Source organism: Chanodichthys erythropterus, chromosome 7 (genome assembly GCF_024489055.1).
Source record: "Chanodichthys erythropterus isolate Z2021 chromosome 7, ASM2448905v1, whole genome shotgun sequence".
Lineage (NCBI taxonomy): Eukaryota > Metazoa > Chordata > Actinopteri > Cypriniformes > Xenocyprididae > Chanodichthys > Chanodichthys erythropterus.
Window position 1 is genome coordinate 4,819,377 of NC_090227.1, and position 19,389 is coordinate 4,838,765.

Consider the following 19,389-nt stretch of genomic DNA (forward strand, 5'->3'; position numbering starts at 1 on the left):
AAACATAAATGTTAGTATTGTAATTTTACTCTTGTTCTGTAAAATAAAATAAAAATATAATGATAATAATAATAACAATAATTAACAATAATAATAATATTTCTATTAGTTTTATTATAACTTATTGTATTATAATATATTATAATATTAATTATTAAATACAATTTTTTTATTTTACAGTACAATAGTATATTGCAATAGTAAGATATTTATTTATTAATTTAATAAATAACTTTTTTTAAATAATAATAATTGCTATTGTAATTTTTTGTTGATCACGTCTGAGAAGGTCTTGTTTTGTCTTCATGACTGCAGAAGAATAAAAGCGATGTCTAGAAAACCCAGAAAGATTCACACTCAATGTTTAGGCAATAAACTATATTTATAAATAAAACAATTTGTTTTGTTTTGTCATAAAACAGTGTACAGTGAGTATTAAATTGATCCATTTAATACTGTTTCCAATAATTAAACATGTGATAAATGCATCTGAGAAAAAATATGGAAGGTTTACAGAGAAACAATAAAGCAGAGTGCTGATAGTTAATGATGACAAACATTAACATATAAAGTACTGTGTTGTTTGGGAAAAAGTGAGAGAGTGAAGAGAGCTGCTCTCCATTACATTATAATAGTGCATCATCAGGTTCATTCAGGGGTGCTGATAATGTTGAAACATTAAAGGTCTGTTTTGAACTTCATCACTGCTGCAGGTTCAGCACACATAATACAGGTTGGTTATTACAAAGAATAACAGTACAGGACCGAATATCTCCCAATTTAATTTCTTTAAATCAACATCAAATCATAACTGACTTGAGCTACTTAATTAATAAAAGTCCCTGGTCTTATTGTGCACGATTCATTAGTTCACGTTATAAAAAAAAAAAAAAAGAAAAAAGAAGGACAAAACATCATGTTTAATAAATTCATTTTAACCCAAAGAGTAAGGCAGACTTTAAAAGTCCTGTCTGTAAACGTAAAAACTCTCTCTTTTTAACTCTCTCTCACTCTCCACAATTATTAGCAGAAAATTAAAGTCATAAATATAAAATAATTGCCAAAGATTCTATCATTTGATAGTGTTTGTCTTTTTTAAAATCATTAAAAAATGATTTGCTCATCCTTAAAAAAGCGAAAGGTGATTTAGAAGTAGAAGATTACCTCACTTTCTTCCCATGTCTCATGCTTTTCTCTCTTTTTGCTTAATTTAGTTTATCTTTGATTGATAAACAGATCTTAGCTCGAGGTTAATAAACTGGTCAGAGGACAAAATATTAAAAAATGCAGGTAAAGTACATAAAAAGTACATAAAAACCAGCAAGCATTCACCTTCACTCAGACGTCATCACTTCATCCCATAGAGTCACCATTAATCATAATAAGGGCATGATGGGATATGTGATCTGTTCCAGTCTTCTTCACTGAAGAAAGTGCAAGCCACAGGACACAGGAGGGACATTAGGAGGGACACTCGGCACTCTCCACCAGGTAAAATGTCAATGCATCTCTTTCTCGTCTTTCTCCCCATTTTTCTTTCTTGATTTCATAGTGCCTGTGCATGCGAGACGGCCCTCTGGGTCACCTGAAGCACATCACATGACGTCGACGAAGAACTCGCTGGGGTTTCCCATGGCCATGCGGAAAGATTGGCGTGAGGCCGTGAGTTCGGGGGGCACCGAGGACAGGTCTCGTTCCGGAGGAGAGCCCGGTGCTGCTGTTACGGGTGTCTGTGGTTGTGGAGGGAGGCCGGGCGGTCCACACACCAGGCTCTGGGCGTGAGAGTGGGTGCTTCGGATGGTGTGCGAGCTACGCACGCTGTGTTCGCTAGGGGGCGCTGCAGAGCGTTCGCTGGGAGCCTTCTCTCTTTTCTCTGACTCACTGCCACTGCCAGATCTGCCTCCAGACTCCTGCGTTCCAGCCGCTGCATTTGCGTCGTTTTTGCTACCGCTGCGATTCGAGCCGCTACTTCGACTACCTGCGAGCGAAATTAAAGAAAGGAAAAATGAGACCTAATGTTTAAAATATGTTTTTTCACATCACTGATTTCGCCTTATGATCGGATGAGGGTGGAAGAGTCGAATGCAGGGTCAGGATAAGGAGTATTTCCACCCCGGAAGTGATTTCCTACGGCATTTTTTAAAATAATTACCTATAATTAAATATATCTGTAACTTTTATGTCAAATATTTAAATTTAAACAATTCAATCAATCAGAGAATTAGTTTGTAACTAATAAAATGTGATCAAGATCAACAAAATATATCTTCATATTATATTAGAAATGCCTAATTCTTTTAGACTAAACAGGCTAATTAAGCTGAGAACGTTTATGAATTAGCTTATTGCTTTTTTACACATTAGAAAATCAAATCGTCACATTGGTTATCTGAGTAGCATGAAAAACCAAACCTTCGTTGCACTTTGTTGTTTATGAGGAGAGAATTCATGGAACTCCAGAACTCTGAACAAAATTCCAGTGTTTTCAGTGGATTTCTTCTTCCCCGGTGACTAATCTAAACGTCTCTGATTGGCCAACACATTCATATGCTCAACAGAAACGTGTGTGATTGGTTATAATGCTCAGTTAGGGCTGCACTATATATATATCGGAAGTATCAAAATATCACAAATGTACATATCACGATATGCATATCTCAACGGCTTGTGATATCTGATATAGATTTTAATAGGCTACTTCAAAAAGCTGCTAAAAGTCAAAGTTTTAGGTCGACGCATATAGCAGCGAATAGACTGGGCACACAACTGTTACTTGCGTGTGACTAGCTTGATGTTAAAATGGGTTATTAAGTGCAATATGCTGCGGAAAAGCACTCAGTGCTGTACTCATGCTGTTTGACACACCCAAGATGCGCACACAGAAAGCCGCCTCACAGACAACACGCAATACTGGATTCAGTTCTTTTTCATTGCTCTCGAATGGTCAAATACACATACAGTTATGTCATAATGCCTGTCTTGGTGAGTATTCATGTAAATACAGTCGGTTATGTCTTAAGTGAAAGTAAACAGTTGGGAAAGAAATCAGATTTGTGTCAATAGGATTCGTGCATTTGGTCTTAAAGTGACAGCAGCCTAATACAGTAAACCTGCTTCTGTCTGTCAAACAACAAAAGATAAAGAGAAAATCACTCACTGCTCTTGACTAAATAAATTTTGTAGTTTTAATATGAATCAAATCAAATTTTCTTGTTTGTTTACATTGATGTTAAAATGACTACTTTTTATGTAATGCTAAAACACTGCTGTTCACTTTCAGAAGTTGTAGTGATGCTTTCTTTTCCCAGAAAGAATGTGAAAAATATTTAGTGGTTATATCATTTTCAGTTTTTAAATATATTTAAATATAATTTAAATTGATGTTACACACCTAAAGCATTATCCTAGCACATATCGGATATCGCATTAACAAGTTATCACGTTTCTTCAATATCGTGCAGCCCTATGCTCAATACTGCAATGATGCAATGTGAGCAGATCTAAATGTAATTGACCCTTCTCATTCATTTTTACATTTTATTTTAATCGTGAGAAATTTAAGCATCTCTGATTGGCCAATGAATTCATAGACTCAACAGAAATGTGTGTGGTTGGTTATAATGCTCAATGCTGCAAAAATCCATATAAAAAGAAATCTTTGAAGCAACACAATTAGATCTAAATGTAAATTCAATGTAAATGTAATTCGTACTTTTCATAAATTTCACTTTAATCACAACAGTCGTAATGAATGTAGTTTAAATGTGTAGGGGCATTATTTGACACCTTATCTTGAATTTGAGGGGCATTTCTTTTTATTTTAGAGGTATATTTGCCCCAAGTAGAATGCAGTCTCACCTTCGCTGTGAGGGCTGCCGGCGCTGCCGCCCCCTGCAGTGAAGCTGTAGGTGGGATCATGCACAGGATGGGGATTGTACGGGTGAGGGATCGGGTACTGATAAGGGAAAGTGAGTGGCCAGGGAGCCACCCCAGGGTGGGGCAACGGAGCCAGAGTGTCCTGGTCAGACGCCCCACTAGAACCGTCATGGTCATGCAAGGTGAGACTGGCCATATCTGAGAGAGAAGAGGAACAAACAGGAGGGGAATAGAGTTTACTCCAAATGAATAAATAAAAGATGTTTTAACGTGAAAGAGTGGGGAGAAAATGAAAAACGAATGATCATGAACTCACTGCCACAGAGGTCACCAAAGATGTAATAGCACTGTTCAGAGAAGGTGATCTTGTTGACAGTGTGGCGGATGTAGCCGGCTTTTAACAGGTTGCTGGCGTATTTGCGTGCCTCCCGTCTGTCAGTGAAGCCCTCGACGTGATGATACAGCCAATCCACCACATCTGAACCTGATAGAAAAAACAAATATTTCACCTCTGAAGACACTGTTGTCGCAGCAGAATATGCACAGGTGTAAATTCATCACATTAACTGTCAACATTTGTCAACCACAAAGCCTCTAAATACTGTTCGTCTTCATTTTGAACAGCATATCTATTGTTTTATAATAAAAAAACTAATATTTGCATAATTTTTTGTGCTTGAACAGTGTACTAGCTTTCAATAAGTGTCTTAAAGGCACAATATGTAATTTTCGCCACTAGAGGTCGCTTATTCAAAACAAAGGCGTGAAAACAGACTTCTATCTGGTGAAATACGCAGGACTTCCCTAATTATTTAGTCACTTAAATCGGCCCCTAATGTTCATCTGCCTTCACTTTTGAGTGTCACGGCCACTACATTTTGTCTTTTTTTTCCACTAATCCATTATGCTCAGATGTACATCACAATATGGAAGAAATGATCTGTTTCTACTTCCATTTAATTTCTTTTGAAACATAAAAACACCACCATAGATGGTGTCATCCATTTATGTCAATGGATTCTTTGAAATTAATTATTATTCAGAACAATTATGGCTGCTACCTGTCAAATCAAATCCAAAAATGGCTGCAAACTGGATAGACACTGAAAATGATGTAAAACACCAAACGTTAAATAGCAGATTAAAAAGAGGAACTTTTCATTATCACTTTCGGTGGTATTTCCTCTCCACACCCAGGTTAGATTCTGAAGTTTTAAGAGTGAGGGTGTTGTTTTACCTATAAAGGCATTGGGGATAGTGATCTTCAGCCACATTCTGTCTCGCACCTCCAGGCCTGACTCTGGCGATGCCATCGCTTTGGCTACTGCTGCCATGTCACTATGGATGGACAGATGGAAATCCTCGAACCCTGCAGAGTAAAACACAGTGAGAAGGTGTACAGCAGTCCACAGATGTGGGTGAATTACAAAGATGTGCTCAGTGAGAACATCAAGGTGCTATAGCCATTATCAACTGATCTGAGAAGAGTTTACAAATTTTACAAATCTAATTTCCCTTGTGAAAAAGAAGTGTGCTTAATTATATTCAATGTGCACTTGTGCTTATCTTAAAGGGTTAGTTCACCCAAAAATGAAAAATTCTGTCATTTATTACTCAACCCCCTTCATGCAGTTCCACACCCATAAGACCTTCGTTAATCTTCGGCATGCAAATTAAGATATTTTAGTTTAAGTAAAATAATACTTAAATAATATTTAAGTATTTATTTTAGAAATCCGAAGGCTCCGTGAGGCCTGCATTGGGAGCAATGACGTTTCCTCTCTCAAGATCCATAAAGGTACTAAAACATATTTAAATCAGTTCATGTGAGTACAGTGGTTCAATATTAATATTATAAAGTGATGAGAATATTTTTGGTGTGCCAAAAAAAACTAAATAACGACTTATTTAGTGATGGACGATTTCAAAACACTGCTTCATGAAGCATCGGAGCACAGATGAATCAGTGTATCGAATCAGCGGTTCGGAGTGCCAAAGTCACATGATTTCAGCAGTTTGGCAGTTTGACACGCGATCTGAATCATGATTCGACACAGAAGAATCATAACGCTCCAAAGCTTCCTGAAGCAGTGTTTTGAAATCGGCCATCACTATATAAGTCGTTATTTAGTTTTTTTGGCACACCAAAAGTATTCTTGTTGCTTTATAATATTAATATTGAACCACTGTACTCACATGAACTGATTTAAATATATTTTTAGTACATTAATGGATCTTGAGAGAGGAAATGTCATCGCTGGCTATGCAGGCCTCACTGAGCCATCGGATTTCAACAAAAATATCTTAATTTGTGTTCTGAAGATTAACAAAGGTCTTACGGGTGTGGAACATGAGGGTGATTAATAAATGAACTTATTTTCATTTTTGGGTGAGCTAACCCTTTAAATGTATGTTCAAACAAATCTACAACTCCATTTCCAGAAAAGTAGGGACATTTTGTAAAATGCAATAAAATCCAGAATCTGTGGTTTGTTAACTCTCTTTAAACTTTATTTAACTGACAAAAGTACAGTGTTTTCACTGACCAACTTTTCAACTGACAACTTTTGATTTTGATGGCTGCAACACACTCCAAAAAAGCTTGGACAGAGGCATGTTTACCACTGTGCCACATGACCTTTCCTTATAATTACACTTTTTAATCTGTTGGAAATTGAAGATGCTAATTGTTGTAGTTTTGAAAGTGGAATATTTGCCCAATCTCGCCTGATACAGGACAGATGCTCAACAGTCCAAGGTCGTCATTGTCTGATTCTCCTTTCATTCAAGTGTCCAAAAACATTACATTCAGTTCACACTTTTAAACTTTATACTTTTATACTTTTTTTTTAATTTTCTTTTTATACTTTTAAAGTATATTATTTCTGTAATAAGTATTCCTTTGTGTGCTTCTTTTCCACAAGGGTTGCCCTAATTTTCAATGTACAGTTTTTGTATGTCATTCAAGACAAAACATAAATCTTTGATTTTCATTTGACATACTCAGTTGTTAAGGGCTACGTTTGAAATAGAGTAAGCAGTGGACTGGCAGATGAAGTCATCCTCTGGCGACAGACAGCGGGGCACAGCAGAGGTGGATTATGGGAAGGGTGAGTGGATAAACACTTACGCTCAGTCTCTGGAATGGAGCTTGTGATGGAGGAGCTGGTGGAGGTGATTGTGCTCATGGAAGGGCTCATACCGTACACTGGGTACGCCCCCGTCATAGCGGCTGTGTGAGACACCCAGGCAGCAGGATCTATTGGACGGATCGGCTCACCTGAACAAACACAGGGGGAGTGAACAGATGCCTGGTCACTTGCTACCAAAGAGGTCAAGAACAATAAAAATAATGTAATTGTGAAAGTGAAATGGTTGCGAAAACCACTTCATGTTGACTTAAATAGCACTATAACCCAGTTTCTCTCTTACTTCTTGGGAGAGTGAAACAGCTACGAGGGTTTGGATCCCAACATTTGGCCACAGTCAGTGTGATGGGTCTGTAAATGTTAACATGCACACAAGTAATGTCAGTGCTGATATAAACATCATCTAGTCCATAACAAGAGAAACGAACATCACAGCGTCCGCTTCTTACCCAGGTTTATGGACAATCTCTCGCAGCACCCTCACTGCATCATCATTACTCATGTTCTCAAAGTTGATATCATTCACCTACAACACAAAAGAAACTCTTAGAAATCACAAACAACAGCAATGAGCAGGAAAATATAAAAGAGTGACTGACCTGCAGAAGCATGTCACCCGGCTCAATGCGTCCATCAGCAGCCACCGCACCACCCTTCATGATGGAGCCAATGTAGATTCCTCCATCACCCCTCTCATTACTCTGCCCGACTATACTAATTCCCAGAAAATTATACTTCTCTATAGCAAGAGGAAGAGAGAAAAACAAAATGGAGAGACAAAGAGCAGAGTATAGATTTAGTAGTGCTGTAAAACTGACATGACTTATTATAGCTTGACAAATTTGCCCCTATTTGGGTGTGAGCAAAAACATGCCGTTTTTGTGTGTGTCCCTTTAAAGGTGCCCTAGAATTGAAAATTGAATTTACCTCAGCATAGTTAAATAATTAGAGATCTGTACATGGAAATGACATACAGTGAGTCTCAAACACCATTGTTTCCTCCTTCTTATGTAAATTTGATTTGTGCAAAAGACCTCTGAAGAACAGGTGAATCTCAACATTGGGGATCATTAATATGTACGCCCCCAACTTTTGCATATGCCAGCTCATGATCAAGGCATTAGACAGGGCAGTATTAACGTCTGGAGCTGCACAGCCGTATCAACAGACTTTATGCAGGTAAGCAAGCAAGGACAACAGCGAAAAATGGCAGATGGAGTAATAATAACTGACATGATCCATGATATCATGATATTTTTAGTGATATTTGTAAATTGTCTTTCGAAATGTTTCGTTAGCATGTTGCTAATGTACTGTTAAATGTGGTTAAAGTTACCATCGTTTCTTACTGTATTCACTGAGACAAGATCCGTCGCTATTTTCATTATTAAACACTTGCAGTCTGTATAATTCATAAACACAACTTCATTCTTTATAAATCCCTCCAACAGTGTAGCATTAGCCGTTAGCCACTGAGCACTATCAAACTCATTCAGAATCAAATGTAAACATCCAAATAAATACCATACTTACATGATCTGAGGCTGCATGATGAACACTTTGTAAAGATCCTTGTTGAGGATTATATTAGCTGTGTGAACTTTGTTTATGCAATTTATTATAGAGTTGCGAGGTTGGGGGCGGGGAGCGTGAGCATTTAAAGGGGACGCGCACTGAATCGGCGCATATTTAATTATGCCCCAAAATAGGCAGTTAAAAAATTGAATAAAATAAAATCTATGGGGTATTTTGAGCTGAAACTTCACAGACACATTCAGGGGACACCTTAGACTTATATTACATCTGGTGAAAAAGGGTTCTAGGGCACCTTTAAATGCAAATGAGCTGCTGCTCCCGGCCACTTTCAAGAAGAGGGCGGAGCTTTAACAGCTCGCGCTTCGGTGACTCAACAACAACAAAGCTGGAGAATCTCACACAGCCAAAATGAGGATTGTCAGTAACGGTGTTCAGCCTGACATTGTTCAAACCGGACACTGATGGAGAGAATGAAAGAATGAATCTGGACGTTTCTGAATGGATAGTGGATAAATTTATGTAGTTTCTGTGGAGTTGATTCAACTCATCAACTAGCATGTGCCGTCATGTTAATGTTTTGTGCAAATCCAGTGTTGAATTGACCCTCGTTTGTGAAGCAGTCCGGCGTAAAATTATGGCATGGCAACAACACTCTACTACAACAACTCTTCCTCTTCTCTAAAGCAGCCCAACATGGCCTCACCCCCTTTGTTGCATGTTCTCAGGGGCAGGATTATGTAAATATTGGGGTTTGTGATGTCACCAACCCAGGAAAAAGCTTGTTGCAGTCCCTATCAGCCATTTGTTATAGTCTTTAAACAGCGATTTCTGTAAAATAAAATATCTCCCTTTGCATTGAACTTTGAGCATCGTAACTTTTCAGATGTTGTTTATGCTCAGACAGCAACATTACACACTAACTAAAGATAAAAAAGTGAAATCATAATCAAGGACCCCTTTAATCAAAATGTCAACTGGATACTCTGGTGGAAATTACAGACTTCTCTCTAGTGACGTGTGCAGGACTCCCTCATCATTTAGTCTACTTAAAGGTGCACTATGCAGAAATTTTCAATTACTGTTTGTCAACACAAGATTCAAACTTGGACCCTAGCCTTTAGCAGGGCTTCCAGAGCTTCAGACACAGACAACAAAGTCCTGCCCTCACATGCGCTGTTATTGGCTGGAGCGACACATCCACAGGCTAAAGGTTGCAACCCAGAAATGTCCCAAGCACAGCAATACAAGAAGAAAATACAGGCACTGAGCAGTGTCTCTGTAGACACACTTCTGGTGGATCATAAGTAATGATCGAGAGGGATTATTTTTGATTGTTTAATTTATTTGGAAAATTCTGCATAGTGCTCCTTTAAACCTGTCCTTTCAAGCTCATGTTCATCTTCCTCCATTTCTGATTGCAACATACACATCTCAGCATCCAATCAACAACCAATGCATAGAATCATAGACATTTTTTTTAATAATCTGTACATCACATGTGGAAGAAACCTACTCCTGTTTCATCGCAACTTTAATGTCAAAGATCCAATAGCAAAAATTGTAGATGTCAAAGAATTCGTTTATGCAGTGATGAACAAAAATGTGTACAAAGTACACACTCTACTCTACATTTCTGTCTCATTACTGAAGTTAGTGAATGTCATTCATGTTATCTTTAAAAGAGTGGTGCATGTTCAACGGCAGACACACAGATATACATGTGCACATACTCACCCATGTTTAATGTGACAGTTATGATGTTCAGAGACATGGTGGAGTCAGTTATGCTGCTGAACGATGAGGACTGGAGAGATCGAGAGAAAGAGAGTGAGAGATGAGGACACACTTAAAGAGACAATAGTTCAACACTGATAGCCGGGTACAAACACAATGTTTATCAGCCACAGGAGTCTCACCCTCTCCATCCTGGGTGCTTTGGGTTTTCGTCTGCGGCGGCGATGGCGTCTCATGAGACGTGACGATGTGCTCTGCTCAGTAGAGCTGCTGAACCTGTAGGGGCGTCACAGATGAATCTTCAAAACATCATATTTAGTGTCTTTTGTGCACATTTAATGCACATTATAGTCCTCTCAACTCTGACTGGTCCCAAAAGTCACATGATGCATACTCTCCAATCCTCTGAATTTGTGTAGTAGTGTATCAGACCATGGAAAACCATGCTTTGTGTTGGCTTTCCAGAGCATGTGATTTGAGTGTGCATTAAGTCATCTTCATGAGAAGATGATGTTTGTTTAAAGGAGCGATATGCTATACTTAACATGGAAAGTTTCACTACCTCTTACTATTCCTCTTACAATCTATCTGTAAAATTTAAAGATGTCTATATGCAAATCATCTCTGTTAATACTGATCTCTGTACATGTGAAAAATGACAGGATAGTTAACACTTAACAAGCTTAATTGTCCTGAAAATTGAGTAAAAATTCAAAATATTTGTAAGGGTCCTAACAGTAGATTTTATTATCTCTATGCAAAAATACTTTGCATAAACTGTTAGGACTGCATTTTTACATTATGCTCAGGGCCATCAAGCTTATCATCATTTTCTGCCCCATAATTCTCATTACTGTGATGTGAAGTACAGTGTCATTCTCGTTACTGTAACATGAAAAATAAAGATTAGCATAAATATTAATATTACAACCTTCTAAGTAAGAAACCTGCGAGTAAATCAGTCACACATGCAATCAAATTTCATGAGAGGAAACTAAAAAATGTATTTTATTAGCCAATGGCTAGTAAATTGTTATTTCCAGTCTCCTGTAACTGAGTTACAGAGCAAAAATAATTTTATCGCAGATATAATTTCATTGCCTGCTGAGCATTACGCACCGCCGCTTGGCTGAGAGCGCCCTCTGTTGCTTTCTCTCACACATGCACTCACAGTGAGAGAAAGAGAGAGCACATGCAGGGCTTTTGACAGAACTGTCACTGTCCCGATCGGACCAGTACTGCATTGTCATGAAAGTGTATCATTTGCACCTCGACAATTTAAACATTCAAGCGCAAGGAGACACAAAAGATAACTTGCGCGCACTGTGTGAGAAGATTTGTGTGTGCAAACTGCACATCCGAAGCACGGGCCCAGAAAGCCATGTCTGATAGCACGTGAACACTGAATTGAGCTCTCTTTCACGTCTTGTGCTTGAACGGACAATTTCACGCAATTATGTAAGAATGCCCCGTCTTGGTGAGTATCCTATTAAACATAGTTGGTTACGTCTTGAGTGAATGTAAATAGAAAGCAAATGCATGTGCAACAGTATATTGGACCAGTGCATTAGTTTTAAAGTGACAGCAGCCTAATATTCCTGCTGCTGTCTGTGTTTTTATTGGTAATCCAACAACAGACTTACTGCAAAAAAATCATTCAATGCTCTTGACTGAATAACTTTCGTAAATTTAGTAAAGATTAATCTATATTTAATTTATACAGTGAAGACTATGCAGTGCTATTTAACATTTGATTACTTATTTCAATTTCTGTACCTAATCTACATCTAACTACTGTTACCTGAAAAACCTGAAAAGCACTGTTTATTTAATTGGCATCTTTTCTATTGTGATTATTTGTGCTATTGCTTGTAGTTTGATTATTTTACCTTATTTTATTACAGACTGTTTACTTGACTTTAATAGTGTTTGAATATATATATTATATTTGTGTTGAATGTTTCTCATTTGCATTCAATGTAAAAAGTCTAGTGAGTAAAATAAAAAAATTACAAGAGAATGGCGACTTAAACTTCAGTGTGCCTTTTTAGGGTTGTATTATAAGCATGATGTATAGATCTTGGTTACTGTAAAAAAAAAACTGACTTTATTACTGTAATGAAAATCATCATCATAAAAAAAAGAGAAAGTACCAGATGATTTACAATATTGTGAATTGGGGCTAAATCTGCTTTATTGTCCTTAAAATAATCTGACAATGCAAACAATTCTCAGGGTGCTAATAGTAGAGTCGATTGCATTCTACATCAAATTCAAAATCCTGCACAATTTGTTTCCACTAATAGCTGCATGAAACCACTGTACAGGAAAAAAATACAATGTAATGACCTAATTTAATGACCCTGTTGATGAATATTTTATAAACACTGTGTGGACTAGGAGTTTTGCATTGTGAGAGTCTACATACACTACATCTACATCAGACTTCTATTCAAAAGATCAAGAAAAATCCTTGTTTTCCATGATGTGGTCTGCTGAAATAAGTCTCACCTGCTAGCAGAGTCATCCTCCTCTGAGTCGAAGAAGCTGGTGGTGTCCAGCTCACTGCTCATCAGCGTGGAGGAGGTGTCATATCCAGCGATCTCCGGCCTGCGCTCCGGCCGAGAGTGACCGTTCAACCGTCCTCCTGCAGCAGACAACACTCAGCAAACAAGCCTGCTGTGTTTCCTCATCTTCACAAAGCAGCCAGGACAGACATATGTGTAAAACTCACCATGGTCATGTGCATCTTTCCTACGAGGCCTTTCTCTCTCCCTCTCTCTGTCCTTCTCCCTGTCTCTGTCTCTTCGCAGCGACGGACCCACCTCAGGTTCGGTATCATTGGCCAGGTCATCCTGACTTCCTGCCGCATTCGCACTGCATGAAAAGAGGAAGACAGGTGATGAAGGATGACCGTGACAAACACATACCTGAGTGACTCATGCCACATTCACACTTGAAGGCTTTTTAAAGAGAACCCAGTCAATTAGTGATAGATAAAAAAAAATAAAAATTCTGGACAGGTTCTACTTAAAGTGACCATATTATGCTCATTTACAAGTTTATAAATTGGGGTTTGTTAGAATATAGGGCTGATAAGCCACTCAATATCGCGTTCATTATCGAAGGCGATTCATCTGCGATAATGAACGCGATATTGCGTAGCTTGTCAGTGATCTACGGCTCTGTCTATTAAATGCCGCTAAATTTGAAAGCAGGTGATGGCGATTTAGCGGTAATCAGGGAACCGGCTTTACTGACGAAATGCGCGTGACAATCGCATGCGATATATCGGTCAGCCCTACTACAATACAATTACATGTTTTTTAAGTTAACAAAACTTATTTTTTCTTATACTGAACACTTTTAGCCCGGATTTTATATTAACTTAAAAATATAACTACAATATACTTAAAATATTTAAGTTTGGTTGCTTTACTTATAAAATATGAGTATATTCTACTAATTTGTGGGTGTATTTGAATGTGTTAATAAATGTAAGTTAAATGCACTTAAATTATGAAGTTTTTCTCCTGGCCACGCCTCCTACACACTGGTTTGTGGCAGGTAATGACGCCATTTTGTCCTGGTGTGTGTGAATTCAAGGAGCTGTTGATGAACAGTTGGAACATTTGTTTTTGCTGTTCTACAGACATTTTTTCCAAACATTTACCTTTTTATACTGTAGTTTTTCACCAAATGAGAAACTCTCAATTTTTAAGTTACCACCATCGAGATCAGGGTTTGTTTTAGTTGAGCTCTTGACGCTTGACTTTATAATATTAAATTTTGTTTGGGCAGTTTTAACTGCATTAAAACTGACCAGACAAGCAAAGTTATAAGATGATCAGGTGGTGTTGATTATGTTTTCACATAATCATTATTTGATCTGAATCACTGAACTCGTTTAGAGCTCAATCTCTGATAAGCAACATATTCTGATAAACAGTTCAACTCTGAACATTAGAAAACAAGCTACTAAAAAGTCACAGAAAAACAGCAAAACTTAAATAGTGAGAATAAAGAAAATTACTAAAACAATTCAGCTCATAATTTATTCATGCAGCAATGCATGATGGGAGGCATGGATGCATTTTGATTGGTGGCAAGTTAACTTGCTTAGTACATTGAACTTAAATATACTATGTATAATAACTACAAAGTAATTAATATTACAAAACATTTTAAGTTAAATGAACTCAAATTATTAAGTTAACATTACTTAAAAAATTTAAGGCAACAAGTTACCTCGGTTTTTTTAAGTAGATTCTACTTATCCGGGTTTACAGTGTACATTGTTGAAGCACCTCTTTTCATCCTCTGCCTGAATTGCTCTGTTTTAGTTCCTGTCTCTTTAAAGTCCACCTTTCTGGAAGGCTCAAGTCTACTCTGATTGGTCAGCTAGCCGAAATCTGTTGTGATTGGTCAACCAATTAGAGTGGTTGTCGGAAACTGTAAACAGTATTATATGTTGTGTATAATTATAGCATCGGTATTGGAAGTCCATACAAGTTTTTTTTTTTTTTTTGCCATCAAAGTGAACAAACATCAGGGCAAAGCAGCCAAAAGGCGGGCATTATACAAATGAGTAACATGGTGACATAGCTAGGTCATGATAATTATGGCAGGACTTTTGAATCAAAGACAGCTTACCATTTGACCTATTCTAAATAATTAAACAAAATCATTGAGCAGCATAATTTACCTAAAGATGTACTACAATTTTAGAAAGAACATATTAAATGATGGAAAATGTGTTTCAATAACTGGTTCTTATAACAATAACTATTCTTTATCAACAGCACACAAAATGCATATACTGAAGTGTACAGAAAAGAAAACATTCACAATAAAACTGGCTAATTACAATTTGCCATTTGTGGCTTCCTGAAACCCCAGAGTTTCTGAAGTGATCTGAAGGCAGCATAAATGTCAGCTGATCCTGTGTGTGTGTGGGGCAAAGTATAGAGTGTAATTGCTTCTGTGTGAGAGGGATCCGTGCCCATTTGTTTTGACGATCACCAGCAGAGGGCACTCGCAGGTTGCTGCTGTATCTCTCTTAACTGCATTTGGCTGTGTGTTCAGTGCATGAATAATTAATTAACCTGGACACAAACACACTCTCACAGAGGGGAGTCATGCTGCCTGACAGACAGAACAGGAAACACACACACACAGACAGGAAACACCAGCAGGACAAACAACTATGCACACACATGTGGTTACACGCAGATAAAGAGACCCACTGACCAACAATGCCACAAACAGACCTGTGGGAAAACTACAAGCATGGAGGGCCACACACTGATACAGACAAAAAAACAAAAAATATCAAAATCTATATAAAAGGCCTGCACGATTTTGTCAAAGTAAATTGTACTGGTGTTATTTTGACAAAAATCGAGTGTGTGAAATGTGAACTGTGAAATCATAAACATTTAATACGTTTTTTTGGTCCCCATTGACTAACACGATTCGATCAGCTGTGCAGTCCTAATAATGCTTCACCGCGTCTTTCTCTTTCTTAACCACTTCCACATTCCCATCAAAATGAGCACTTAAAGCAGTCGATGCCTTTGTAGGTCAAACATCAATCTAAATCAATGAGCATGTCTTTCTATGAGAGCCTGCAGGGTTGATTAGATTTACAAGTAATGGGGTCCTCGGCTTATTGGAAAATTTAAACACACAGATCTGAGACTTGCACAGCTCCTCTTAACACACTCCTTGTGATCAGGCAGATGTCATTAAAGGTATTGACATGCTAGCACTCTCTGAGTTAGATTAGCTCACGTTAGAGGAAACCGGTGCCTTTGAGATTGAAGGGTAATGAGTGCATGTCAACACCGAGCGCTTCCTGTCTCTAACCACCTCCAGTGAGTGTCTATCTGATAAAATCACACGATATTTAGCAAAACTGTCCTTTCCTGAAGATTTATTGTTTAAAGCAGTGGTTCCCAAATTTTTCTGCTGGCCCCCTTTAGTAGAGAAAAATATTTTCAAGCCCTCCACCTACATGCACATATAAAGTGACCTTGTTTGCAAAATACTATAGGAATTATTTGAATTAAAAACGTAATTTATATAGTACTACAACTGCTCAACTTCAACAGGCTTCTCTTTGTGTTCCTGATATGAAGTCTGTAAGTGGCATCTTAACCTGTTTGGCTTCATATTGTCAGAATCTAAAATTTTGAGGCACACAACACACTGGGGTCTCTCACAAAACACACAATATTTTCTCATCTTTAAAATCACTGTGTCTACACCGGATGAGATGGTTGTCGTGTCGTGCTGCAACAGCTTGATGAGGCTTTCCACACTGGACGCGACCGTTGCAAATCCATTTGTCCTTTGTGTCAGAAGTTGCGTAAGCGCTTGGAGTATGTCAGAAATAGGACGAGGCATCAGTTTACTGTCGGAAATTTGTGTTGCATTGTGACACGCCACATCTAGTGTAGACAGCATCACTGATTATAATGGGTTCTATGTGCTTTTGTAGTGTCGCATCGTGCTGGTGTAGACACATTGTTTTGGTAGTTGTGAAGTTTGAAGTAGATTTAGTTTGACATCTGCTTTGTTTACCTGGCACTGGAAGTCCATTTACAAACTTGTCCATGCTTAGTGCAGAACCATGCATCATTCATTTATATTTTTACACGGCTCCCTGCAATATTCAATTCTGATTCTTTAATTGTGCCATATAGCAGTCTTTTAGTCCACGAAAATAACATAATATGCAAAATCTACTGACTGTACACTATCCCTTAAAGGGTTAGTTCACCAAAAAAATAAATTTCTGTCATTAACTACTAACCCTCATGTCGTGCCGTAAGATTTTTTTTTTTTTTTTTTTACATAATTACTGTCATTCAAGGTCCAGAAAAGTAGTAAAGACATTGTTAAAAAAGTCCATGTGACTACAGTGGTTCAACCTTAATGTTATGAAGCGACGAGAATACTTTTGTGCCCAAAAAGAAAACAAAAATAAGATTTCTTCTCTTCCATGTCATTTTCCTATGCTGTTTACATTGTAGATGCAGTGCAGCGATTCCAGGTTCGTCCAGCGTTCATTAATTTTGAAGGAGTGGCGGCTTTGGAGATGCTCTGAAGGGAGGGTGGGATCTCATGCTTTCAAAGCTAGCTTGCTATTGCTAGCCTCTCCAAAATTGCCTACACTACCTTTAATAGACACACACACACACACATGCACACAGAGAAAGAGACAGTAGGAAACAGCTGTGGGGTTACTCACTGGAAGGAAGGGGGTCTGGAGTCTCCGATGCCTCCTGTCCTCTCCAGAGGGGGCGGCAGATCGGCCTGAGTGTCTGCACACACAGATCCTCCATCAGAACCATGAGAGCCGTCTGCAGACACCAGCTGTACAGAGACAGAGAGAGAGAGAGAAGGAATGAAATTAGCTTATCTACAGCATCTGTGACATGGTTGATAAGCCTCATGTCTCATGATAACTTACCAGTATACAATACCATTCAAAAGTTTGGGATCGGTAAGATTTTTAAATGTTTTTGAACGAAATCTCTTCTGCTCACCAAGGCTTCATTGATTTGATCGAAAATAGAGTAAAAATAGAAATATTATTACAATTTAAAATAACTGTTTTCTATTTAAATATATTTTAAAATGTCATTTATTCCTGTGAACAAAGCTGAATCCAGACTCCAGTCTTCAGTGTCACATGATCCTTCAGAAATCATTCTAATATGATAATTTGATGCTCATGAAACCTTTCTTATAATCATCAATTTTGATATCAGTTTCATATGCTTCATATTTCTATGGAAACCTTGATACATTTGTTTCAGGATTATTTGATGAATACACACAAGAACTGAATTTTTTACATCTAAAAACTACTGAAATACGAAATATACACATGATATACATATGATATATACACTTATATCCTTTTCAATCAATTTAATGCTTCCTTGCTGAATAAAACTATACACAAAAATATAAAAACATCACTGACCTCAAAATTTTATTTAAGTTTTATGGCTATACTTTGAGAATTGTGTGCATTCTAACGTTTATCCCTGTGCACTAGATTTCCATTGTACGAGTATTACTGTAAATGTGTTGATAGAGCTGAACTTGTATTAAACCTTAATCAAAAGTGTTTTAAAATCAGTTCAGTTCTGAGGGCACAGCAGGCATGCCATAGTTTAGGAGAGGAATAAATGAATCAGAATGCCATGAACCTTGTAGTAATGATCATTAAGAGTCTCTTGGAAAGAGAGCATTCACATCCTGCTGGGCAAACAGAGAGCCTCTTATGAGACCACAATGAGCTGCATTGGAGTCCCAACACCACCCTAAATCTGATTGAATCTTCTTGTTATACATGGGATATTTCAGGAGTGTTTTTCACTCACCCTGTGACTTCACTTAGATAATCCAATCACAACCAACATGGAAGAAGACAATGTGCTTTAAGAGCACAGCAACACACAGAATAACTTCCCTGTCACAAATATGCTGTGTAACCCTCAAAAAAGCAAAACAAAGAATAAACAAGATACCAGAGGCCTGTTGCATGAAGCTGGTTTCAGTTCCAACCCAGGTAAGTTTAAACCATTTAAACTCCTTACATGTTTTATATATATTAGGGCTGTCAAACGATTAATCGCGATTAATCACATACAAAATAAAAGTTTGATTTTGCATAATATATGTGTGAGTAATGTGTGTAAATATTATGTATATATAAATACACACAAATTAATGTATATATTTAAGAGAAATATATTATTTATTTATAAAAAATGTATTTATATATAATATAAATTATATAAAAATATAAATAAATACATATACTTGTAAATATTTCTCAAATATATACATGGATGTGTATGTATTTATATATACAAAATAATTACACACAGTACACCCACATATATTAGGCAAACTCAAACTTTTATTTTGTATGCGATTCATCGAGATTAATCGTTTGACAGCCCTAATATATATATATATATATATATATATATATATATATATATATATATATATATATATATATATATATATATATATATATAAGGGGTTTAAATGGGACAAAAACAAATAT

The 19,389-nt window shown here is 37.3% G+C and overlaps 1 protein-coding gene across 1 annotated transcript in view; it reads right to left on the reverse strand.

The window, feature by feature from the left end:
• Positions 1-372: 372 nt before the first annotated feature.
• Positions 373-19,389, reverse strand: part of LOC137023068 (segment polarity protein dishevelled homolog DVL-3) — a 39,377-nt gene continuing 20,360 nt past the window's right edge. The window contains exons 3-15 of the mRNA XM_067389660.1: positions 17,551-17,675; positions 13,030-13,172; positions 12,807-12,942; positions 10,478-10,571; positions 10,296-10,365; positions 7,625-7,764; positions 7,475-7,551; positions 7,309-7,376; positions 7,007-7,156; positions 5,114-5,245; positions 4,193-4,360; positions 3,859-4,074; positions 373-1,978 (exon numbers count right to left, since the gene is read on the reverse strand). Of these exons, the coding sequence (XP_067245761.1) occupies positions 1,596-1,978; positions 3,859-4,074; positions 4,193-4,360; positions 5,114-5,245; positions 7,007-7,156; positions 7,309-7,376; positions 7,475-7,551; positions 7,625-7,764; positions 10,296-10,365; positions 10,478-10,571; positions 12,807-12,942; positions 13,030-13,172; positions 17,551-17,675 (1,902 nt within the window). The 3' untranslated portion in view covers positions 373-1,595. The remainder of the gene's footprint in view (positions 1,979-3,858; positions 4,075-4,192; positions 4,361-5,113; positions 5,246-7,006; positions 7,157-7,308; positions 7,377-7,474; positions 7,552-7,624; positions 7,765-10,295; positions 10,366-10,477; positions 10,572-12,806; positions 12,943-13,029; positions 13,173-17,550; positions 17,676-19,389) is intronic.